General features: G+C 40.9%; 1 protein-coding gene across 1 annotated transcript in view; it reads right to left on the bottom strand.

The window, feature by feature from the left end:
* ppfia2 (PTPRF interacting protein alpha 2) overlaps positions 1-26,497 on the bottom strand; it is a 151,642-nt gene extending 125,145 nt beyond the window's left edge. The window contains exons 1-2 of the mRNA XM_054624255.1: positions 26,481-26,497; positions 24,599-24,854 (exon numbers count right to left, since the gene is read on the bottom strand). Coding sequence (XP_054480230.1) covers positions 24,599-24,854; positions 26,481-26,491 — 267 coding nt within the window. The 5' untranslated portion in view covers positions 26,492-26,497. The remainder of the gene's footprint in view (positions 1-24,598; positions 24,855-26,480) is intronic.
* Between the last annotated feature and the right edge of the window lie 265 nt (positions 26,498-26,762).

The following is a 26,762-nucleotide window of genomic DNA, read 5'->3' as shown; positions in this document are numbered from 1 at the left end:
CTTCCACTCTTAAGTTTCCCCCTAAGCCCTGTTCCCACCAAATCTCCTCGATTATCCTCTTCAACATCCCCCTCACGTTCACCATCACCATGGTAACCCAGACTCTCTCCGCCCCACCCAAGCTTCTTCCACGTCTCGTCTCTGTGGTAACCTTAAGGTGCTCTCAGGGACCCCAGGTGGGTCTCTGAGGGTGACTCAGAGCAAGCAGAGCGCTGAAACAAACACCAACAAATCAGAGAAATGGAAGCAGCAGACGCCTGAAGCCCCCTCAGGACTTTGTATTTAGACCATTAATACTTCAGCTATGATCCAACATGTCTGTAAAAACACTCTGAAATCATAAAGACCTGAAAAACAGAGCAAAGTGAGAGCTTTAAATCCCAACACGGTATCCTGTTTACGTGATCTCACTTTTAAACTAGTGAGAAAGTGTAAAAAACGACATGGTTCTCTTCAATGGCGGCCAAAAAACCGACCAGCCATGCAAAAACAAGGTCTGTTAAACCAAAAAACCCAACGATGACTACAGAATATCCTTAAAAAAACACGTCAAACAGTGACCTCAGAGGGCTCCACATGTCTCTGGCAGTTTACACATAAAATATTTCAAGATTTCAAGCTGTGAAGTCAGTTGAAAGCAGTGAGTGTGTGGGAAAAGGCTATTTTTAGACAATCCACAAGACATGAAGAGAGGAGTTGTGAGAGAAGAAGAGCTATTATCAGTATGATAATTTCATGCCACACCGGGCAGGGTTATGTTTATATATATATATATGAACACCTGTAGAGACATATATTTCTTCTAAAAATATTTCCAACACCTCTGCCTTCACTTCAATGTCTTTGGCTACTCTTTTGAAGCACTCAGGGTGTGTTAGAGAGTCGGTTAAGATGAAGATAAAATTGGTATTTTGTGTCTCCCACATTCCAACGTGTCTAGATGATGTGAAAAAAATGTTTTGGCCAATCATGAAAAACGTTAAATCGTATTCAAATGTTTCTTTTCCGTGAGCAAAGGTGTTGGTTTGTGTAGAAATAATGACTCTAAATACTACTCTGTCTTCATTTCCATTTCTGGTAAACGTATCCTCCTAAGATATTAATTCATTAATTATCAAGGGAATTTATTGAAACTTGTATTCCTTGAAGCTGAAACACACAGTGATGAAATGTTTTGTTTATGCCTCAGGCTTCTACGTCATCAGACTGCAGCTTTGTGCCAAAAATGATCAATTATCAATTCCTCTGAGAACAGACACTCTTCATCCCAGAGCTCCATCAGCAGGGACACTATATTAAGTTAAATTCACTCATAAAAAGTTACATTTGGTGAAATACTTTGATATCATCATGTCCGATGAATTCAGTGATACCACTTGGCTGTTGATATGAATATATGAAAAAACAAATATGGTGTGAAACTCATTTCTTCATATATGCTTGCTGTTTTAACAAAGCCCCCTACTGCTGCTGCTCAAAATATGTTTTGCTTACTGTTACTTTACTTTGACCTTCACTGTACAAAATGATGCATGTGCAGAGTTTGACACTTGAAGGCTGTTTTCACATCTCATCTGCTGAACAAGGAAAAGTTCCCTTTGCACTCACCTTAAAGGGATAGTACAGATGTGTTAAAGTTGGGTTGTGTGAGGTACTTATCAATAGTCAGTGTATCACCTACAGTAGATGGTGATTGAAACACCCTCAGTTTGGAGAATCAGACAGAAGTACCAGCAAAGAAGGAAAGCAATGCACTGCTGTGGACGGGGGCAGTAAAAGAGTATTTTTGGACACCTGAAATAAAAGGCCAACCTAAAAAAATTAACGCTATATTTAGAATATTTTACCACTTTACCTGAAGCCGCTATATCAATCTAAACTCTCGCCAAAGCAACAAGACTGCATTGAAAAAAACAGTAATTTTACCTAGCAGACATGGGGGTTGCTTGTCTACTGCTGCTGCCAATCAAGATTAGATTGTTTTCTGTTACCTGTTACTTTTGTTAGCTCGGCTAGTAGGCTAAACAATAGAATCACCAATCCGTTCAACACAATACAGGTCAACAGCACCACAAACTACATCCTCCAGAATGATCACACAGTTGAATCAACACCTCTCTACAACAGGAGGACTGTTGCATTAGACTGCATTCGTTTTAGACAGGTGTACTTACTAATAAAGTGACTGAGTGTATGTCTTAAAGCATGTCTTGAAGGGATCTTTGAGCCTGAATTTCAAGACTTGAGTTGACTCAGGATGTAGCCTACTCACTGAAATACCGTAGGGAAAAAGGTGCATGAAGATTCACACAAAGACATATTTAAATATGACAGAAACTTTGGTATTTGCTCAATGCAAAGAGGCCATTGTCTTCATTCCTTCCTTCGCTTCATCATGCATCTAAGAATATCTCTCTTTGGTCTCTGAAGCCTCAAGGAGGACGGTGATCACATGGTGTGTGCAGCAACGTGTAGAGGTCAAGAGGGGACGAAAAGAGTCGACGCGCCGCTTCAAATGTAGGTTCATCACGATAGAACACGTGCTAGGAGAGTCACAGACACTTTCACATCTAATGTCTATCACTTAGGACAACAATGGGACTCTATTAGGACATTTGAAACATACTAAATCACTTCCGGTAATCCACTTCCGATGGCCAATAAAAATCATCTGGCACTTCGAATTTAAAAACACAATTCATAGGATTTCCCAGAATATCCTCGATGTCAGAGTTCAAAACCTGTTCACACGCCATCAGTGTACAATTCATGTAACTCAAGTCAATAGATATGTACTAATCTAATCATTGATATACCTACCATCTCTATCTCCTTCCCAGTGTCTGTCTATCTGCCACCGTCTCACCAGAGGGGGTAGTTGGCTGCGACCTACTTTGCGAAGCAGAACTGGAGCTGTCAGTCACGCAGCTGTGCGTCACATCGCCTTACTAACCGCTGAGAGGACACTGCTGCCTCACTCCGGCCTTCTTTCCTCACCACCGCACCAGAGGCTTCCACACCGGATGATATTTTTCCATCTCCCCCCCCCCGTCTGGGTCTCTTTTCCATAAACATGAAACGACGAGCTGAATTCTTTCTACAAATCTGGCAGCTATTGCGTAATGCTACGAAGCAGGATGTCTGGTGATCATCAAGTGGCTCCTCGTAGGTAAAAGATGATTCAGGCCTCTTTCAAGTCCAGCGGCTCCATTAGCGCAGGAAGGTGGCGTTTACATCCATTAGCCCAGAATAAATGGCGGCTGAATTATTGAGAACATCAACCGGGTGAACGACTGCCAATCCATTAACTAAACAGGATCCGGCTGGCAGGAGATTGCTTCGACTCCACATTTCTTTTACCTACGGCGGCGTTTACGTCGATGGGCTCATCAATGTCTCAATCGAAGCTCAAGTCCGATGGTCAAACCGCGATAAAGCAGAGATAAAGCAGAGGGAAGATTATTGGTAGATTGTATGAATGTTTGATTATACAAAAGCTTAAAAAAACACATTCAAATGGAGTATTACAATAATCCTTCAGTGATACAATAGTGACACAGTAAACACAAAACGAAACATATCTTTAGTGCCCCTAATAACAACACAAACTGTACTAAAATAACATTTCAAATGGAGTCTATATGCGTCTGCTTTTTCTTGCTAAAACCAAACTTTGCAAACTTAAATGTAAGCTACAGGCCAACACCACATGTGATTATTATTATTATTAAGATAGCGGCATTATTTTAACCAGCTCTTAAGAGTTTTAGCAGTTTGGTCAAATTTTGCGTATTGTTGCCCGGCTGTAATTAGCAGTTGGCTATTTTTAATATAACTGATGACTGTAAATTTAGTTTGAAGAACCAGTATTGGAGGTGATTTATTTTGGAGCATGCGGCTAGCTATTATACGTTGCAAAAAACATATAACGCTCCAGGTTGAATTCCATGCGGGAACATTTGAGCATGTAATATCCCTCTCTCTCCCCTAATTCTCCGTCTGCCTCCATTCTCTCAACTGTCCAATAAAGATGAAAATGCCGCATTGATTGTGGCCATAAACTTGTATTTCATGTTGAACCTCTTTGTCTCTCCCATGTCTTCAGCAAAATACCCTTTCTTTCTCAAATTGTTTTGTTTGTTTTTAAGGCATAAGAGTCAAAGCTTTTCAGTATTCTAAAATAAAATGGCGAAGATCCCACAGATTCATCCTCCGGCCCCTTGAGGAGTCCTGACACCTAGGTTGGGAACCACCTATATAGACTTATTTAGGAAGTTAGCAAGCTGCTTTATTGTGGCTGGGGCGGCACCTACAACTTAGATGCCTCTGCAGTGAAGGCAGCTGTATTAACACTGAATACTGCAGTATGAAAAAGGATTTATTTCAAATCGCTTTTATAGTTTGCTGACCTTGATCACCGTTGCTTTCACATCCAGTACAACTGCATTTAGTTCTAGTACATCACTAGGGACTTTACTTCAGCACACAACGTATAAATCAGCAAATAAATAAGTCTATAAGCAGAAAATGGAGTGAAATACAACAGGAACACAGTGTCTGAAAGTCTACACAGGCCGCCAAAAACCATCCCCACTATTGATTACTTGCTCAGTTTGAGGTTAATCCATCCTCAAAAACATATTTAATTTCCTCTAGAGCTTTGTAGATCATTTATGGAGAACTGTTATGGATTGAGTACCAAAAATCACACTTTGACGCAGATTTATTTCCCTGTGTAGCACAAACGTGTACAAAAATTCGCCTTTTGTATCCGGCTGCTGGAAGCCAAGAAGATGTCCAACCTTGAGCAATAAAACACTGACTAGAAAACAAATATTCATTCACTTTACTACAACCTTGGGTGAGGATTGTGGGAGTATGAATGTGGGAGTGCAGTACGTGCGTAAAATGCTGGTCACCGCCTTTGAATCGGAGTCAAATGTGAATGGGAGACTTGGGGAAGAGGCCACCGGGTGAGTTACGGCCTGGATCAGCACATGTCTGAGCACCGGGCGATAAAAGCGTGACCCCTGGGTCGTTTTGCGGAACATCACTCTCTCATTGCGCTTCGTTTTCGTCGCCGTCGTTCCTCTCACTCTGCGCCGCCTCTCTCTTGTCCCCCCTCCCCCCCCACCTTCCCTCCCGTATATATCGATTCCTCCTCACATCTGTTTTAATCTCTTTGCTTCTCGTGAAAGTGAATCACGATCAACAAACGAGGAAATCATCAATTAGCACTGTTACGCTGACAGCCGAATATAGACAGGCGTCGCAGCCGCGGAGATATATGTGTCATAACTACTGCACATCATGCTCAATGACAAAACGAGGAACACAATTAGTCATCTCAGGGGCTAATTGTGTTCATAGACAACTGCTTTAGTGGCTGTATTGTGGCTGACAAAAAATACAATGTCATTTGAACTGCAAAGATGAAAAGAGAATATTTTATTGCTGCAGAGCTGATAAAAAAAAAAAAAAAGCTGATGCAGTCGCCCGGCCATGGTGGATTTTTACCAGAACCCAAGAGACACTGTGTGTATTTTACTCAAGGCTTCATCACATGATTATTTAATCAAAAATAGAGATGCATTTTAATACTGCAGCAGTTTAATGTTGCAATCTAAGCTACAATTTAAGCCAAGTTTTTCAGGCGCTGCAAAACTACTTAAATCCACATTAAAGGGATAGTTTGGATTTTTTTAAGTGTAGTTGTATGAGATGCTTATTCCTAGTCAGGGTTTAATCTACAGTAGATTGGAGAAACAGACAAACAATGTACTGCTGAGGAAGGAGGCAGCAGCAAAACATATTTTAACCACCTAAAAGAAACATCTGTTTAAGCGTTAGCTGAATCTAGAACATATTCGCCACTTTGCCTTGCCGACAGAGAGACATTTCCAAAGGGAACTGAAGCTGTTATATCCATCTATGCTTTCTTCAAAGCCACAAGACTCCTTTGCCAAAAAACATTTATTTTACCTTGCAGAACACAGGTCTATAGCTGCCTCTTTGGTTAGATAGTTTGTGTTATTTTGCGACTTTGGTGTATCCAAACTAACACTTTAAAACAACAAAGTCAAACAATAACACAAACAAAATAACCGATTGAGGCATTGGTGGATCAGCAACCCCCATGTTCTTCAAGGTAAAATCACAGTTTTTTTCCAATGGAGTCTTGGTGGCGAGAGCACAGAAAACTGTTTCAGTTCCCCCATTGGAAACATAGTCTGTACAGTTTGACAGCAAGGTAAAGCGGTGAAAATATAACAAATATTGCATACACTTAAACGGATATTGATTTTTTTTTGTAGGTGGGCCTTTCTTTTAGGTTCTGCTTCCCCCCCTTCTCCAAGTGAAACTTCATATCCAGTGATACACTATATATATAACTACGAAGAGCATTGTTACCTCAAACATTCACGGCTTTATGTGCACACAGTACGCATCCACCCACCATTTATTTATTTACCAGCCAAACCCACGAGCATGCACACATTTGCCACACTGGATCAAAAATCCTCCAGCTCCCTGATAACCTTTGACTATAGATTGCATTACTGTTGCGTGCCGAGTTCGTTTCATCATTTTCTTTCTCATGTGAAATAAATATCCTCCGCCTCTCGAGGCTCCGTGATGAAATCGAGGCAAATCGGGAGGCTCTCTTATTGTGTTCACATGCAGGTCGGAAGGTCAGAACTACGGTTTATGTCTAAGTAAATCGAGTCGGCCATTGAGTCGTGAGGTCCGGGAGAATCGGCGGGTCTCTGGCCGAGAGTCTTGACTGCATCGATCCAGACGGAGAGGAATGCTTGGCTGATGGTTGCATCATTGCACCGCTACAGCTTTTTTGATCAAATGTCAATAAACAGAGAGAAATATTGCATCACACTACAGGAAAAAACTAATCATGAATCAATCAACTGTATTCTTCACATGACTGGAAAATATAAATACCGAGCAGAGAGAATCTGTCAGGCAAGCAGCGCAGAGCTGATTATAGTCTAAACACAAGGCAGCCGTAAACACGCCTCTAATACGACTCATAATTTGGACAAACGGACTGACATGGAACATACGTGCTCACTAATCCAAACTCCGGGGGATCTGTGATCAGCCGTGCATTTGTGGGCATATTACATGACTAATGCTGTCAGAGATGGAGGGAGATTGCTTCAGATTGGCCAATCAAGATGGTAATTAGCTGCATCAGGCATTTCAGCGGCAAGCCAGAGAGGTTTAGGAAAGAGCTGCTGCTAATCTATATTCTGCGTGCATTTTGAGAGGAGGGAATAATAATATGCACAGAGCAATAAACTCTCAAAAAAAAAAAAAAAAAAAAAAAAAAAAAAAAAAAAAAAAAAGGTTCAATAAGAGCTGGTTTACTGTCCCCTGAAGCCATCAGTCATTTTAGAGCATCCACGAAGCATGAGACCTGTGATCCTCACATGCTGCAGCTGTGCAGCCGAGGCCTCACAGTCAGAGAAGGACCTGATGGCTTCAGTCAAATGCTCCTTTGTTGGAAACAATGATAACATTTTTCTATACAGAGACACAGTAATTCGGTTAGCAGTGTGCTGTATAAATAGCGTCACATTCTGCAGCATTGCAGCACAATCTCCACACACTCCACAGCCTTCTGAGATATGGATGACTCTGCAGAGAGCTGTGTAATGATGAAGCAGTTTAGAGGACAACACGCAACGGTAATTTTCCTGGATCTTTTTCAAAAAGAGGCACGGATGTGAAATTCACAGGCTTAAAATTGGCTTTGATTGGCTGCACATCTGCTCTTTCCTCTGTCCGTGAAGCGACAGAGAATACAACGCAGTGTTGGATTTGACTTGCTGGTACATGGAACTACAAGCAATTTAGTCTATGGAGTGTGTCTGTTTGTGTGTCGGCCACCTTTAACTTTCAGGATAATCTGCAGAGAGATGTTGATAGCAGTGGTCCAAACATAGGGGTCTAGATCTCTCCCACACGATGTGAATTTAAGTACTCCCTGAATGTGTATGTTTGGGGATTATTCAGTTTTTTTGTCTGTGACTGTGTCTGAAAACAAATATATACTTTATATAGAAATTGTAAAAAGAAAGAAAGGTTTATATGAGCTCAAGAGACCCATATCTTTATCAGACAGAATAAACGGTCTTGATTGAAAGCCAAGAACTTACCCTTTCAAACTATACCAAATATATGATAATAAAATATGAATGAAAGGTCTTTAGATCAAACCTTAATGAGGATATGCACCAGCGTTTAAAGTCCAGTTTAATGTGGTGGGTTAGCTGCCACTTAGATACAATAATAGTGACTAATTAATCTACTGTTAACTATATTTTTCCACCTTGGGCTGCATTAGCAAATCCAATTTTCAGAGTAGGCCCCTGCACTAATTGGAAAGGAAAACAAAAACTGTTTTCTACACTAAATACATAAATAATATATTTTTTCCCCAGACTTTTAGCACATTTGTTGTTGTGAAATACAGTGTAGTTTAACCTCTTAGTTCTCTGAAAAACATTTAAAAAAATCAACAAACCTAATAGGTTACAAGGGTCTGGTTTTCTTGACAATTTCTCTGATTCTACCATCACTGTTCCTGCCTTCACTAACTAACACATCCATTAAAAAACAATTTTCCTGCCTCCTGTGCCTCAATTTGTGTCAAGCTCCTGCTAACACTGGTACAACACACTATGCACATGGACGCTTTTAGTCAGACGCCGGTTAGAGAAAAAAAAACAATGAGTCACACAACAAATTAAGCATTCTTCACACCCATTTCATTACTTTGATGTTAAAGAGCTTAAATAAGCACCGGCTCCTTTTTTCTTCTTCCAGCTAAATAACATCACACCTTCCCAGCTACCCGGGGTTAAAACAGCATTTTACTGTTTAGCTTAATTTGTTTATTTTCACGAGACTATCCTCATTAATTAACAGTAAAACTGTAAATGAGCTCGTTTTAAAAGTAAGGCTAATTGTCGCTAAGAGGGTGTTAAAAGACACGTTACAGTAAAATATTTCTTGCAAACACCTGTAAAGTTGAGACAGTTAGGAAGATGGTTGAGAACTGGGAATCTAATGTACACGTCTGAATTTAAGGCAATTCTACATAAATGCCTGGCTCAAGGGCACTTTAACAGCTATGGGGGTGTGTTGGGGTTGTTGTTGCTGTGACGCCACATGATTTGGGGGTTTATTCAACTTTTTATTCAAACATATGTCATTGCAGTACAGAAGTCACCAATGGTTAAAAGACAGAGAGACATCTGTTCCAATGTTTCCACAAACAAGAGGAATATCTTGAACTGCCACTGTTCACGTCACGATTTCAAACCAAAAAAACACATGTAACACAGAGAACAACACCTCTGGGTTTCATCTGGTTGACTACTTCAGTGGTGCTTATTAGTATTTGGTCGCTCCGGTGCAGCACCACAGTGGAGCGGACACAAGGCCGAGCCACAATACATGATGCGCCCTACTGGATACCTGTGATAGGAACTGGCCGCGGAAGCAGCTGGCAACAGGAGGCCGGCAGTAGATGGCTGTTCTCAGCACTGGGAACAAAAAAACGAAACAAGCAGCTGTGGGAGCGGCGGGTGGGTTGGCCTCGTCTTTAAAGGAAGCCAGGCTATGATTATCACAGTGCAGAACGGAGGCCACTAAATGCTGCCAACATAATGCTGCTAACATAATGCTGCCAACATAATGCTGCTAACATAATGCTGCTAACATAATGCTGCTAACATAATGCTGCTAACATAATGCTGCCAACATAATGCTGCTAACATAATGCTGCATAATGCAACATAATGCTGCTACATAATGCTGCTCAACATAATGCTGCTAACATAATGCTGCAACATAATGCTGCTATAATGCATAATGCTGCTAACATAATGCTGCTAACATAATGCTGCTAATAATGCTGCTATAATGCTGTCAACATAATGCTGCTAACATAATGCTGTCAACATAATGCTGCTAACATAATGCTGCTAACATAATGCTGCTAACATAATGCTGCTAACATAATGCTGCTAACATAATGCTGCTAACATAATGCTGCCAACATAATGCTGCTAACATAATGCTGCTAACATAATGCTGCTAACATAATGCTGCTAACATAATGCTGCTAACATAATGCTGCTAACATAATGCTGCTAACATAATGCTGCAACATAATGCTGCTAACATAATGCTGCTGACATAATGCTGCTAACATAATGCTGCTAACATAATGCTGCTAACATAATGCTGCTAACATAATGCTGCTAACATAATGCTGCTGACATAATGCTGCTGACATAATGCTGCTAACATAATGCTGCTAACATAATGCTGCTAACATAATGCTGCTGACATAATGCTGCTAACATAAGAATTCAAGAAGAAACTCTATTTGTATAGCACCTTTCATAAAAGAAATACAGCATGAAGTGCTGTAAAATAAAACGAAATGGACATAGAATATAAACATAAAATCTGGGATAAAATGCAATTGTTAATGTAAAATAAAACACACAAAAATAAAATGAAACAAAAGATGAAATAGAAATAGAAATGAATTATCTTATTCTCAAGGGGGTTCTTGAGACGTGAAATAATGATTAGCAATACAATGTTAAGACATTAAGTAAAGAGTAAAAATGAAAAAGGCAGAAAATAAACTATTTTTGTCAATACTTAATTAACTTCAATTCAAGAGTTGTAGGAAATGACACGTATTAGCAACAAAAGGCACAAAAATAGCAACAAGAAACAAGGCAAGTATTTGCCTGGACACACAAATACACCATAATTATGAGCCAAGTACTTCCTCCTGGGCATAATAACTCCACTGAACTTTCACATCAACACTGTGGAGGTACGGAGAGAAGCGGTTTCTGCTTCCACTCTCTGTGTTAATGTGATAGCTGATCTCTGTCACCCAATAATGCTGATAGAACACCTATTGAAGGGACTCCAGCTGCTGAAGAAGCACCAGTTTTCTGTCTCCAACCTTCCTTTGTGTAAACGTGTATTTTGAAATTTCCTAAAAGTCCCAGAATTCCTTTGACATGCTGCAAATTCAATGCTGAGATAGCAACAGTAGTAGATAGAAAAAGCCAGACGGCGGACGCTTATAGTCCTGAAAAACTCTTTACAGTACATCATCTCACCTGACTTCACTGTGTTCTCCTGCACTGAGGCTGCTGTTTCTTTGATTATTTTCAAAACGCTGAATACGAGTGCAAGACGGTGTGTAGGAGGACGCCCTAGCTGTTTGATTTCAGAGAGTCTGACACCAGAATGCCATTAACAGTTATCTAAAAGACATTCATAGTTTGGTTTGACATAGCAGGAAGATTTTCTATCGGAGGTGATGCCACATTGTCTACAAGTGTTTGTATAACTACAGGCAGCCTGTGACTTAAAAGCAACCAATGAAAAAATAGCACAGTTTACTTCTGGCAAAAACATTGTTATTTAATGCACTGGTTGATCATGAGAGTTTGGGATATTTCGCTTCCATAATAGTTTTAGAAGACTAGCAGAAAGAAAACATACAAAATACACATCTAGGTGTTTATGATACACTTTGTCTGTTTGGGTCTGTATATTTCTAGTAATTTACTAAAGGTTAACATTACATAGTTCCTCATTTGGCAAAGTTTCATGGTGATATCTATAACTATTCCCCTGTAGTGTCTTCCAGATGTCATTTTTCAAAATTAATCTTTTCTCAGAAAAAAATTTTTCTCAGACTGTGACCCAGAAATCTCCACTTCAGTAGCTTTTACAAAACACAAAACTTCCCAGTTTAATTTCTATCTATATTCTGAAGATTTCCACAGATGGTTTTGTTAATATATCATTCATAGCCTGATTAATAGAACGTTTTATTCCTAAAAGTCTTTGGGCCGTCGACATTATTTTCTGATGAAAATTCCCTCTGTAAAAATCTTTGACTAATATTTTAACAAAATGAAACAATGAGTTTGGAGCTGGCTTTATTAAATGTTCAGATCTCTGTTCTGGAAATGTTTGCAAATTAGCCCATATTTAATAAGACAAATGCTTCAGTTGCATATTTAAACCTAACATTTCAGAAAATTACAAAAACATTTTCCAATTAAAAGAAATTGTCTTGTGGTGATATCTATTAGCTACATTTTTACCCTTTTATCCTGTAGTGTTACCGCTTAACACCCTTTCTCTGCAATGTACTGTGTCCTATAAGTACTTTGCACTACATAGTATTTTATAGGAGATCAGAAGTTCAATATCCCAAACTACACATACACAAAGCAGAGCCATTGTACATCTGGAATACATTATATCATGTGAAAGTGATTAAACACTGTGACATACCAAGCCATGACTTAATTATATCAAGTATCTCTGACTCATCGACCGCAAAACAATGTCAGATCTAAGCCCAACCCCCCTCAGCCCCCCCCCTGCAGCACTGCTTAGATATGACTTGGCCATCACACTGTATCCACCAACACTGGACACGTGATCAGTAGTGACATTATGAAGTACATTGCTGTGATGCACCTGAGTCACATCAGTGGGCTCCATGTGGGATCTCTGCAGGGTGCGGCGATGGGAAGCTGCCATATCTGCCACGGAGACGAGGAAAGTTCCGGGACGCCGCTGACAGTTTGGGAAGACGCAGTTATGGAGAGACACAGTGGATCAACTCCTTGGAGGGTGTGAGCAACTCATTATATTTCACCTTCAAAACCGATGATTTTTTTTTTTTTATTCCTGTCCTTGTCACACACTACTTTTGGTGTAGGAAGAAAAATGATATATAGGTTGTTTGTTGACGGAACAAAAAGCTCATTTAATGTAGTCTTGGAGGTTTCTGGTATACGTTCCAATACCCACACTACCATACTTTCTACATTTAGTATGGCCTAACTGACGTCTCTGATCCACAATCCTCTGTAGAGCAGATATATGGACATAAAGGTCAAAGTTCAAGGTGCAATCTATGACGAATGCTGCATCCCAATTGAATGCATACTGCATGCAACAGGACATACTTTGTAAGGGCTGCCGTAAGTACTAAAAGGAAAAAGAAAAAGCATGCGATATGGAACGCAGCTCAGTTCTAAGAGACTCACTCCACAGCTTGAGCGACTGACATGACAGCTACAGTTCCGAGATAATGTTGGAAGTATTAGAGATCAGAATTGAAGCAAGTAATCCTGCTAAATTATCTAGTACACCATTCTTTATCTCCTAAAAGTGTTAAGGCTATCTTGCATTGAAGCTGGAGGCAGCAACCCTGGAGAAACCAGCAAGAGTATGCAAGATTTTAAATGCATCCAACTGGAAAAAAACGAGCTGTGTTGAATAGTTTTTGATGTAGAAAGTCGCTCAATGTAGTGAGAAAGTTGCCAAGGCAGCAAAAAGTCACTCCCCCAATCTATCATTATGAACCTAAACAACAATGGCTCCTGATAGAACTCACAGCTGTCAAGCTAGCAGCTTGTGGAACACTCTGGTGACGTGAAATGAGTACACGAAGAGAGGCGGGCAGTCCAATCATTTTATTCAAGCCAAATTAAAGGATTGGACGGGCTTATTGTAGTCCTGCGACCGCCATATTTACCACATTTTTTCTTTTTTTTTGTCAGAGAATCTGTTTAATTGCTGTCGGGATGTTAAGAGAATCTCAACAAATATTAAAACAGGTTTCTAAAATACATTTCCTAACCGAGCTTTTCGTTTTTAAAATGTCAGTAATTAGTGAAACATGGCTTCACAATTTCCTAGAGCTTGAGGTGACATCTTCAAATGTCTTGTTTTGTCCGACCAACAGTAATAACAAAATCAAACAAACAAACAAACAAAGATATTCAGTTTACAAGAACATAAATACTAATATAAAACTTACATTGGAAAAGCTGGAGCTGGAATATTTTGCTTAAAAGATAACAAACAAATATTTGATCATTAAGATAGTTGCAGATTCATTTTCTGTCAGTCGTCTTTTTGAGCTCTCACAGCCCAACCTCTTTACTCATCTATATTTACTATAGTATAGCCCTAAGTCATATCTTTGATATATCTACCTTTACACTCTACCTTTAACAAAAAATGATTTTCTTCTAAGAAACAAGTAATCAGCCGTAATTACAGACAAATGTTAAGTATACGAGTTTTAATATGCTGCTCTGAAGAGCTGCGCGTACGCGTCAGAGTTAAGCATTTAGTCGTAGTGACTGAAATGGTTTTGATGACAACGTCCTCAGACGCAGTTCATCACGCCACATTAAAGGTGGAGCTGTGATGCAGCGCAGCGAGCAGGACTTCACTGGATCGACTCTCTCAGGAGCCGGAGCCAAGAGCCAGTGACATCACGCTCTATTTCTGTCCTTCAAGTGGGGCCTTCAGAAGCTAAAAGGTATCCATTAATGACGGCCAGCTGCATGGTCGGATAAAAAACACCAGTCAGAACCAGAGACCAGTCCTGAGCAGTCGAGTGCAGCAGACAAACAACCGCTTGTCTTTTTTTTTTTTTCAACACGTCATCGGGACATTGTGTCAGAAATGATAAATTATGAACTTTAATTATTTATTTTAGGCACAAAATATTTGTATTGCTCATTCAAATCTAAATAAACAGAGCAATGCTTTGTCTTCCATGTTATGCTACTATCCTGCTAAAGGATCATCAAAATAAATCTTATAATATGGTTCCTTTTTCACCTGATTTCAGTGCATATATATATATATTTATATATATTTATATTAACTATTACTTTTCTACTCTGGACTGCAATATTCAGGACCATTTTTCACAAGGTGCTGCTGCAGTTTCCCCAAAAGCGAAGACAAAACATCTCAATCCCCCCACTGGTTCATTGCTGTTAATTTAGGAAGCGCTTGATTCGCTATGCAGCAGTTTTCTGTGAGCATAGTACACATTTTAAACTTCAATATCACACTCGATTGTGTTTATTTAATTGCGGGAGGCTTAAATCATGATTCGATTAACTCTGCAGACTATAAGCATGCGATGTTAAACAATCAAAAAGAGAAATCGACCGGTTAAAGTATTTCAGCGGCCGCAAACCGGTTAAACTGCGGAATTAATATTCGGCGACGGTGGAGGCAAAATAAACAAATGGAGCTTTTGCATTTCCAGGTCGGCACTGCGAGGAGAACTAAGTATTGGTCATAACCTCATTTCACTCCGCTCACTTAAGTGGCTCTCAAGGGACTGGTTCTCTAATTCATTCGGGCGAAGCCAGCAAGCAGCACGAGTATGTGTGTGTGAGTGTGTACTTGTGTGTGTGTTCACAAGGATGGAACTGTGTGTGTGTGTGTGTGAAGTAAGATTTGAGAATTTCTCTATTTCCTTGCCTCAGGGTCTGAGTCATGCCCAAGATCAACCCACAGTGATGCAAACTAACACACACACACACACACACACACACACACACACACACACACACACACACACACACACACACACACACACACACACACACACACACACACACACACACACACACACACACACACACACACACACACACACTTCTTTTGCTCACTGAAGGAGATGACATCAAAGTGTTCGCAGTGCGTCTGCCTACGCGCTGTCATTTCCTTAACGCAAACGATTCATCATCAAATGTTTTTTGAGGACATTTTAAAAAGAAGAAAAATAAAGAACACCTGGTGTTTCAATGTATCTCACTGCTTCTGATCATATCCACACAAGAAAAACATGCATAACAGCATAGAAAGGCCATAAATAGTTGATTTCTTGAACAGACTTGGTAAAGACACTGGATTCATTAAGCCAACAGCATGAGTACTGGTTAAAGGGGATTCTCTCCTTAACCATGGTTCTCTGCTTTTGGTAGATCATAGATCAAAAGCGTCTTTATGTACATGTCTCATGTCGCGTAGCATTGCAGCATCACAACAACAGTCCAACTATAAACTATAGATTCATCTCTGAGCCATAGGCATGTATGTGGTAACCACTGCAACACTGCACTGGAGGAACATAACTCAGCCTTTCCTCTTAGAAGCCAAAGGCATCTGCAGTAGTGGTTGACATGGGAATGGGTTTTCATTCCTCTCCCACCAAAAAATTCCCAATCCCATTACTGAGTATTAAAAGAGAAAACATGTCTAGTTGAGTCCCCGTTATTCATATCAGAGCTGCATATTTATGTATAAAATATAGAGATGCACCTATTGCAATTTCATTGGCTTTTCTTTCTTAGAATGTTATTGACAGCATCAAATTATGAACATAAAATGTAAATATTATTTACATATTAAAGATGAATCAAAGAAACATATTCTACACCCTGAATACAGGTCTTTTATAGTCAACTATTATCTAAAACAATGTATTTATTTATTTATAAAAACATTTTTTATCAATCAGGAACTATTTACAATAACAAAGGTGAATATATTCAGTCAGGGCCATAATTATTTGGACTGTGGACTGTTGGATTCATTGTTTGTGTCACCAAATACACATCAACTCTTCGGTAAAGCTTTATTATTTAAACCGGCCTGTTTAAACTAGAAGATTCAGAGATGTATTCCAACTTCCTCTGTTTGTGCTTTTGCCATCTAATCCTGGTGTTGTGATCCTGCGCTTTCCCCTCATAGTGCAGTTTATATTAAAACAGTGATCATGTGATGATTCATCGCCTTCTAGGAACGAGAATTTTCCCCCCGAGCATCAGAGGCATTTTGGATTGTTGGCGTGATAACTCATTCAGGGTTCTTAAAACAAGCTTACTGTTTACAGTTTATAAACTAAATTCAGCATCCCTTTTAAGTATTTTAACCATAATGTTTAAACGCTTGTATCCCAATAATTTCAACAGGCAAGGCTGGATGTAGAGTGCAGCTTCCACTTGTAACCAACCAGTAAAGCCCAAATGAATTCAACCTTGTTGCAAAAATAATCAAAATCCACTAAGGTTTTTATTTCTCGTCCATAATATGAGCTGCATCTGAACAGCACTCATTAATGCAGCATGGTGACACACTATACTTAGTAGCGTTGAGTGTTTTTACAGTGTATTTTGGTGCAAATCGCTGCAATCAAGCGTAATGAAGTGTCTGGTTTTGTTTTACTGAGTGGCTAATCGTTTTTGTTGATATAATTTGGGTTTTTTAGCTGGCAAAAGAGTCACCAGTTGTCAAAATGCATTAAAGATATTATAAAGCCACCGCACAAAGCTCAACTGTTAGCTGACGAACATCTGGATGACTTCTTCATCTAAACTCTTAGTGTGATCTTTGAGTACACAGACTGAAGAACCCTAAAGAAGACTTTGTAGGCACACAGCTGCTGCCGCCTTGTTAAACTGAACTACCGCTCCTGCAACTTCCTGACTTTATAGCACACTGGTGTCCCTACTGTGCCGTTCATTAGAGAGATAATTACATCTGCAGGAGATCCTTATGCACTGTCTCGTCAACTCGGCGCGTCTGATCAGAACCCCCCCCTTCTTCTGTTTCTCCGGCAGACATCGGTCAACCCGCATCCAGCGCTCGGCGTCGACACCGGCGGTGATGATTCACTCCGTTTCCTTAATCAGACAGAACTAAACTTTCGAGGGGGTATTGATCAAGCATCGCTGTCGGAGCCATTACACTTGATGCATGCGCCGGGTGTCAAGGGGCCCATCCCTGCTTCTGTCAATGTGAGGAAGATTAAAAGGGAGAAAAGAATTAAGGGAGGAGAGACGAAAAACAAGGCTTTGGGGGTAAATGTAAATTGAGCAGAAGAAAAAAAAAAATCAAGAAAGGCTTTAGTTGTGAATCAATGCTCGCCAGGCAGGAAAATTGGTTAATACGCTACCACTGCAGGCCAAAGATGGCCGTGCCAAGGACGTGACTAAATAAATTACCACATTTCCCCAGTGTTATTTTATGAAACCCACATGTGCACACGTTTGTAATCATGCTACTAGTGTTGTATTATCACGTGTTAGGAGCTGAGAAGCTTTTTTTATCTACACGTCATTGTCGTTGTTTATGTGTTGTACGCATACATGGCCAATAAAGCCGATTCTGATGTGAACTAAAGGAAAGAAGCCGTCCTAACTGGTAAGCTAACCGTACGACCCACTCTAGCTCGTCTTCATATGGTTTTCCATCCTCTCTTCTTGCCACGCATCGACTGCACATCCAGCCCGCAGGCGGCGTGAACTGGGGCACAAACAATAACAGTAATCATGGAGAAATCATGTGCTGCACTGGACGGAGGTGACCAGCTGACTGCTGGAGCCCAGAGGGGCCTCCCGCAAAAAGCAACAGAGAGACGGGGGAGGGAAGAAGAAGAAGAAGAAGAAGAAGAAGAAAAAATAAATAAAAAAACATCAGAGGGAAGCGGAGAGGAGAAGGATTCACCTCTCATCCCCTCACCTCCACGAGCTTAGTCATCTTCGCTTCCACGTTCTGCCCTTGTCAGGGAGCTTCACCATCTTCTCGCCTCCTCTCCTCCTCCGCCGCCGCGCCATCCTCTCCTCACTCACAGACTTCCCCCCCCGTAGAGGTCCGCAGAGTGGTACATTCCATGACTACAAAAACACTCGTTTGGCGATATTGGCTGAGGCTTTAAGACGGATGGGAGGACATGGCTGTGCCCCTCTGTGACCAGACTCTCTGACAAACGGCTGTGTCATGTATGATTTATAAAAACAGCATGGGGGGGGGGTGGATCATTGACTTAAAGCAGGGTGCTAATGACCAGATGCACACAGTGCTTACCCCTCAGATAAATCGCCCTAATTACTAATCTTTAAATGTTTTGCCGTGTGAGATGAAAGCGTGTTTCGGAGCTCAATCACACTCTCGTATCAAAGACACTGCTGTTATTTCTACTGAAGCCAGTATGACGGTCATGAATCAGCGAACCGCAGATCAATCGGCCGGCCTCTGTACAGTAATCTAGTGCAGTCCTCGCTTTCATTACAACCCTCGGCGTGCGGGTGATCAATTGGCCGGTGTCTCATTACTGTCTGGCCGGGGCGGAGAGAAGCGCTCGCGTCAACGTCTGGGGAGCTCAGGCCGGGGTGTGGGTCCACAAGGCCAGATTTAAAACCTCCACAGTGACCAACACATGCCTTTATGATTTAATGTTATTACTAAGAGTTTTTTTTTTATTATTAGACATCTGAATCTGAACCAAAACAATGAAGGTAGAAATGTCTGCGTTTATTCGCAAAATCAATTTCAATTTTCATAAGATAAATGTAATCTTTTATGAAAGTAAATCAACAAAAAAAAAAAGCTGGAGATTACACAGAAAACAGGTCTAAATTGCTTTTCGAGTCTCGTGTTTTATGGACATTTTATTGTGCAATTGGAGAAACAAAAAGCACAAGAACTTTACATTTACAACCTTACAGAGCGTCGCCATTAAATTAGATTTTCTTCCATGTACTTCATCATCCAGAATCACAGACGCCATGGCCCTACACACTGAAGAACAACGAAACAAATGAAATCATTCCTGTTTCCAGAGCATCTCTTCCTTTTGAGAAACATCTGTATGACTCCAGCATGTTGCCAGTGACCAGGACCGAGAACATCATCATAATCATCATCATCATCATCATCAGCAGCTTTCATGGACACCATGTTTGGGTGACAGTAAATAAGCAGCATGGGGGGGGGGAAGGCTCCAGCACTCCCTCAAGGCCTTTTTTCGAGTACAGTAACACACAGCTGAGTGCTACGGACTGTCTGTCAGCTCGCCCTGACTGTGTCACCATACAGGGGGGGGTTCCGGGATGGGAGGAGGGTCACATGTGCTGCAGGGCCCTGGGTTGTCTCCATGCGCTACATGTCTTTCCCTGAAATCAGTTTATCAAGCACCACAGAGGGGAGTTTTGTTCTTCTCTGTGAGCAGAGTGACTCCAGCTAGGAAACAAGACGGAATAATGCAAGACACAGTAAAAAACAAAACAGAAAAAGGCTTTTAGATGACAGCGGTGCCCCTCATTTCCCAGAGAGGCTTATAGTTAGAGGCAAGAACAAATTGCTCACCCTGTGCAACGAAACGCATGTTGCATCAGCTGCAGAGATGTAGCCGAGGATGAATCCATTGCTATATTTGCTGACTAGAGTTGAGCACTTGTTACAGGGAAGCAGAAATACTCATACTGTACTTCACACTAAATTGCATCAAACGGAGAGAGTAGTTATGAGAATAATGTCTTATTTATTCCACTACTTTTTGGGACGTCTGGCTTTGAGACAACAACAGATCAACCGATAATGCACACAATGTGGAAACAAATGTCCTCTTTGGCGACGGTAAAGTCTACCCATCTATTAGAACTGCAAAGTAACAATTACTATTAATATCATTGATAAATCGTCTTTAAAATGTCAGATTATAGTGAAGAGTAGCCATCACGGTTTCCTAAAGGTCAAGACGTGACATTTACAAATGTCTTCTTTTGACAGGACAAACTGAAAGATTATCAATTTACAAAGATATAAACAGACACAACTCAGAAAAGCTAAACATTTGAACGATTAAAACGCAGGAACTGATGAAGTTTTTGCATTTTTGCTTGAAAAATGACTTAAACAATGAACCACAACAGCAGCAGATTCATTTTTAATACCAAATAATCTCAACCGCAGTCTTGATAAGTGGCTATAAATTCAGTTAATTAATCCCTAAATACACTTTATATCATTTGGGGCCTCAGGACTAAAGAGTAAGACATTTTGTAGGAAAACTACAAGTGTTTGCAAAATACTCAACATACAAATCAGCGGTGGAGAAAAGGGTCTTTATGCAGGAGTGATTTCACAAGTTCCTTGTGATGTTTATCACATGACTCTTGGCCGCCACTGGCATCTTTTGAAACTGTTCTGAAGCTAATCTTTCCAGAGCCACTCTTACAAAACATTCCTTTAAATACAAGCCAGAAGCGTTTGAGCATCAGTATTTTATACACCATGTTACGGTTGATGTTACAGCTGATGGTTGCCTCTGACGCTCCTCCGCTCTGTAACAAAATGGCCCGATGAAATGTAGAACGAGGAGACGAGGGACAGTGGGTGAGGAGAGGAGGCATATAGGGGAAGGGACTGAGGGCACTGTTTGGACTGTTATGTATGTAAAAAAAAAAAAAAAAAAAAAAAAAAAAAAAAAAAAAAAAAAGGGGGAAGCGCCGTCGAGTGGGGACGGGGAGTGTCACTCCGTTCAGTCGGAAGTGTCATGAAGAGTAGCGGAGCCGCGACCTCTGATGGGGAGAAGGAAAAAAAAAAACAGAGGAGAAGAGGGAGACACAAGGCAAAGCACGACATAACAGAAAAAGGCAGTGACAGCAGAAACAGAGAGGGGGGAGAGAGAGAGGGGGGGGGGGAGTGGAACAAGAGGGAGGGAAGTTTGTGGTGGGCCAACGCCTAATCCTGCCAGCGCTGCAGGCTTCGGGAGCAGAGGAGTGATATCAGTAAAGACACATTCACAGCCTGCCTATCGCCACAAATGAGGCCACTTCTGTCTTCTGAAGCTCTGCAGCCTCTCCTCCCGTTCGCCACCTCCTCTGCAATCACACACACACACACACACACACACACACACACACACACGCACACACGCACACGCACACGCACAGAGAGGAGACAGACCTGGGAGCTATCTATTGCCCTCTTTAAGAATCCCACTACATGATCCTCAGAGCATTGTTCCACACTGCTGGTCAGAGCTGCAAAATTACATCTGTTCTAAAGAGGTCCTGTTTTTTTTTAATGTTTTTTTTTAAGTGTCAGATGTAGTAAAATCCTCACAGTCAACAGAATTTACAACACACCATCACAAAGGTGACGGCTGCCTCTTAGAAATAAGATAAGATAAGAGATAAGATATGTTTTATTGTCCCGAAGGGAAATTTGTCAAGCTGCTGCATCACAATCCACATGCAGGCATAGAACAGATATACACTCATGCGTAAACATGCTTAAATACACATGTCGACAATAGTTACGAATAATAAAATAATAAAACCAGATGTGATCAACACAGATAATAAATGTATTCGTCTTCATTAAAATCATATCATATAAAACTACTTGTTGCTATTAAATAATCTGATGGAGGATGGAATCTTTTTTTTTTTACCGATTTAGCCTGCAGATTGGCGTTCTGAACTGTCTGCCTGAAGGCAACAGCTGGACTTTTGAGTTCAGAATATGTGTTGAGTCGTTGAGCACAGATTTTTCATTTAAGTGCGACCTTAGACTCTAACTGTACTGACAGTTGCCATATCGAAATAAGCTCATTCTTATTGTCCCCAAAAAAAATGGAGAAGCTGAAAGCACAACCTCTTATCTGCTGCATAATAAACAGAGGCGACAACAGGGCCACTTTTCCCTTAGCTTAACGCCTCGGTGTAATTACAGAGGTCTAACAAACCTCTTCATAAACCATTAGAGTGATGTTGATATCATACAGGCCGATGAGACGCCATCAGATTAATTAATGGAATCGTTTGTGCCGGGACGTCGCCGGGAGGATCCCGATCGCCGCCCTGAGTGACATCTAATTTAAGCCGGGTGTCAGGGAAAGGCACCCAAACACTATGTCAGCTCTGTCATTACGCAATGACAACCAATACATCACCATAGCGCCACCACAGAGCCGTCACTGACGGTGTAGAACGGTGAAATAGTCTGATAATAGAAATGTTATTTCACTTTGGCAGCCCTGGATGTTCTCTCTGGAAAATGAAGCGGTGGGAATGTTTGGACAGGAGAGACTCAAATATGCTTTTCCAACAAGAATGGGGAAAGATGTACAATAAAGCATAAGAGGTTTGATTGGTGTGTTGCACCAAATTCTGGGTTTTATTCTGTGTAAAATCAGTGAAGATCATTTTATAGTGTTTAAGTTTTCCCCTTTTTTCTGTCTCGTACACTCAGCTGTATGCTATGTCCACTGTGTGACTTCTGGAGGAGAAGCAAAGCCCCGAGGCTAAAGCATGAGCTGCATAACCTCCAGTTCAAACCTCCAGTCTGAGATGAATCCGAGTGGAAAACCTAGCAAAAAGGCATATTTATAGACACCCCGACACCCAGACACCCAGCGATCTGTTTCACACGTCAGAACGAAGAGGTGTAAGTGGGTTTATTTAAATCATTCTAAGAACCACAGGATGAGAAGGAAAAAAAAAAAAAAAAAAAAGAGCAGATATTGAAATGCTGTCTGGATTCATTCAGAATATGATGTATCTTTTAACACTGCAAACTTCTTTAAAGCAGTAATGTGAGATCACGCCAAAGCTAAGTGCCTCGCCTGTGTCTCTGAAACCATGCGGATTACTGTGTTACGGAACAAAGTCCTCCTTTACCCAGCAACCCCAGCAAACCTCCAGAGCCCTCTGGAAACAGACTGGGGAGAGCGTGTGACTAGAATTACTGACACACTTTTAGAAAGTGCTAATCTCCGCTTACTGTAGGACATTTTACTAAAGACTTTTCTCTTTTCACATTTCGCTACAAAAATGTGCCAACCACACCAGAATGTCAAGCTGAATGCTTCCGTTACAATAAACTGATAATTAGATAATAGTACTGATAGACACAATGTTTGTGCCATATTCATTTCAGAAAAATGAACTGATGTACTATAAATTTAAAGATAATAACCTCAAAGTTTCAAGAAAGCTGGGAAAGAACAATTTTTTTACATCGCTGTAAAAATTCAAGTTGTAGTTCATCCTGTTAAATGGTTTGTAATGAGAACTAAGCGATACAACCACATACTGTTTGTAACCACAGACTAAAGCAGGGGTCAGCAACCTTTTAGATATGAAGAGCCACTTTTTGAATGTTTTGTTAATCAGTGTGCTTTATCAACATCAAGGTTAACATTAGGTAACCACATCAAAATTTAAATCTCTAATGGATTTGTAATTTCATACCATCCACATAGTGCATAGAAACATGTTTTTAAAAGCATTTTTTTCCCATAATCAGGACATTGTAAATATAAATGAGAGCACTATACAAGAAGGCTGCCATCCTCCCCAAACATCAACATCTAAATTTAATTCATTAACCCTACTAACCTTCCACAAATATCACCAATAAACTTAAATCATTCTGCTAAGAAGGCAAGAGTAGAGGTGGAGTTGGGTAGGTCATTGCGGAATACGGGTTGGGGAATATAAAACAATAAAATACCAAAAATAATAGGACTCGCAGCTGCCAATGGCTTATTGCTAATGTGCCATTGGCTGAGCTATACTGTGCCACCGTTACACAAAAGAGTTCAGATGTACGGTGTGCACTAACACAACAAACTCTTGCGTGCAAATTTAACACTTTTATCATGAACAACAAAATATTCCTGGCAAATTGGATCCACACAAATAGAATAAGTCAAAGCCAGGCGTCCGTGTGGCCTAGAAGTTACGGCACACAACATATAACTGACATCAAGGTTCAATTTCAGCCATGGACCTTTGTTGCATGTCTTCCCATCTTTTCAGTCTATAGCTCTACTAATCAAACAATCAGTAAAAGCAAAAATGACACACGAGAAAAACAGCCAGAATCATTGCTGGGGCCTTACCTGTGGTAGGGCGGAGGTGAGCTGGCGCTGCAGAGAGTCGCGGTCGTAGATGACGTCCTGGAGGTGCTGCTGGGACAGACCCAGGCTCTCCTGGGTCTCCCTCAGCGTGTCCAGCAGCCGGTCCCTCTCGTCCAGCATGTTGACCATCAGCTGCTCAAAGTGGGAGTCCGGGTCCGAGGCGCTGCTCTGGGAGCCGCGCTGGCTCAGCGCCGTGTCCTCGCTGATGGTGGGCATCACCTCGCACATCATCTTGGCGCTGGGAGAAGATAGAGATATGATATAAGTCCAACAGCAACAGCAACCCCTTCAGAATAAATGTCTCCATGCACTGCAAACAAATCTGAACTGCAGGGTGCATTGTTCTGCATATTCTGAGGGGGGAATAAGGTTGAAACCTCGTTCCAGGATTAAAATGGACTGCACATATCCCACCATACATTGTGTTGATGGACAGACAGCTCACCAGTCAATAAAACTGGTCATATTAACAAACCTCTCTGGGACTCCCAGGTGTGGAGCCACACAAACTGCCAAAGTATATAGAATCTAAATCAAACTACAAAAACAAAAGTGTTGTTTTCTGAGTTTTTTTCAATATATACCAAAACAACATCAATAAAGTTAGAATTAGGATAACTTCAACGCTGAAGATAAAGATTTTTACATTTATAGCTAAAGTAATGCGTCTACTATTTCTGTCTGCGTGGCTGTGACTATGTGACTCGGCCTGACACAGTTGGAGCTCGGCTCAGCGTCACCCCGGCGTTTTCGAAGCTGCAGAGACGTCTTGGAAGGCTGGGCGTTCTGCCCTAGATTTAACGCTTGTGCTGTTTAATGATCCAGCCCAGATCAAGTTGCATAATACACCATATCTATGCCATAGTGGATATGTGAGACCATATTCCTGTTTCCCTGAGGGCCTTCAGAAAGCCTCCGGAGTCATCCTTACAGACGGGATGGTTCATGAGCGAAAACTGGGGCTTTTGTATCGTCACACGTCAGTCATGTGATGAGGCAAGCTAAGCTACAAATAACCATGGGTTGGAAATATTTACCAAGCGAGGTTAATATAAAGCATGACAGATATACTTGGGATACTCCATTAAAAATAAGTTATTTTGGAGAATATGATTATTTTTGCTGCATTCTTACAGTGATTTAATATAAGTTTAATCCCTGTGCTTTAAATGATACCCAGACATGTTTAGCTGAGCTTACAGCAGAGGCTCAAAGCAGTGGGGAACAGTTTGGGTAAGCCTCCGTCATAAAACAAAAAATGATATACAAGGAAATTAACAAATACATGTAAGAATCACCAGGGATTTCTTTCAGAATTGCAAAATTGTGCAGAGCTAGCATCCTAGCAGAGGGTCTTCTCACTTCCTGTCTCTGTAGGCAGCTGTTTGGTATATTGCTGACGAGCTGACTGTTCATTAAACCACAGTGTCTCTCTTTCTTATAACACGTCTTATATAATGTGTGAATATGACAGCTTTGAAGTCAATAAATGGGCACAAAGCTAGGCTAACCATTTCCCCTTGCTTTCTAACTGCCTCTTGACCCAATCTCTCCACTGTGTGCTGCGATAAAATTGATATATGTATTAATCTAATGTTTGGACATTTCATTTCTGAGTTTACAACAATGTCACCAAAAAACAGCATAGTCATTTTTGTTTAGGCCCTCTAGAACAGTGGTTCTCAAATGGGGGTACTGAAGGCACTCCAGGGGGAACGTGAGATTTAAAAAAATATATACCGTATTTTCCGCACTGGATTATAAGGCGCACTGTCAATGAATGGTCTATTTTCACTGGATTATATAAGGCGCACTGTCAATGAAACAAAACAGTCAGTCAGTCAAACTTCCGGCCACTTCCTACCATTGATTCATTAATGTTGAATTGCTCTATTCCCATGTTATCCTGGTGACTGACAGCCTTGAGTGTTCAGTCCGCGTCGTCAGCGTGTCTCTTGAGGAGCCATGTTGGTCCTTATCCACACACACTGTAATGTGATGGTGAAGCACAGTGTGTATTACTCCGCGACGCTCCTGACTACGGTGGCCGTGATGCTGCTGCGGTGCGGCTTTGTAGTTTACTAAGTCGTACTATGTAGTGACCACTCACTAGCAGGACAATATTGGTTATAATTCACAGCGAGCT

Source organism: Anoplopoma fimbria, chromosome 23 (genome assembly GCF_027596085.1).
Source record: "Anoplopoma fimbria isolate UVic2021 breed Golden Eagle Sablefish chromosome 23, Afim_UVic_2022, whole genome shotgun sequence".
Taxonomy (NCBI): domain Eukaryota; kingdom Metazoa; phylum Chordata; class Actinopteri; order Perciformes; family Anoplopomatidae; genus Anoplopoma; species Anoplopoma fimbria.
The sequence above is the reverse complement of the archived record's forward strand: the minus strand, read 5'-3'. Positions and strand labels throughout refer to the sequence as shown.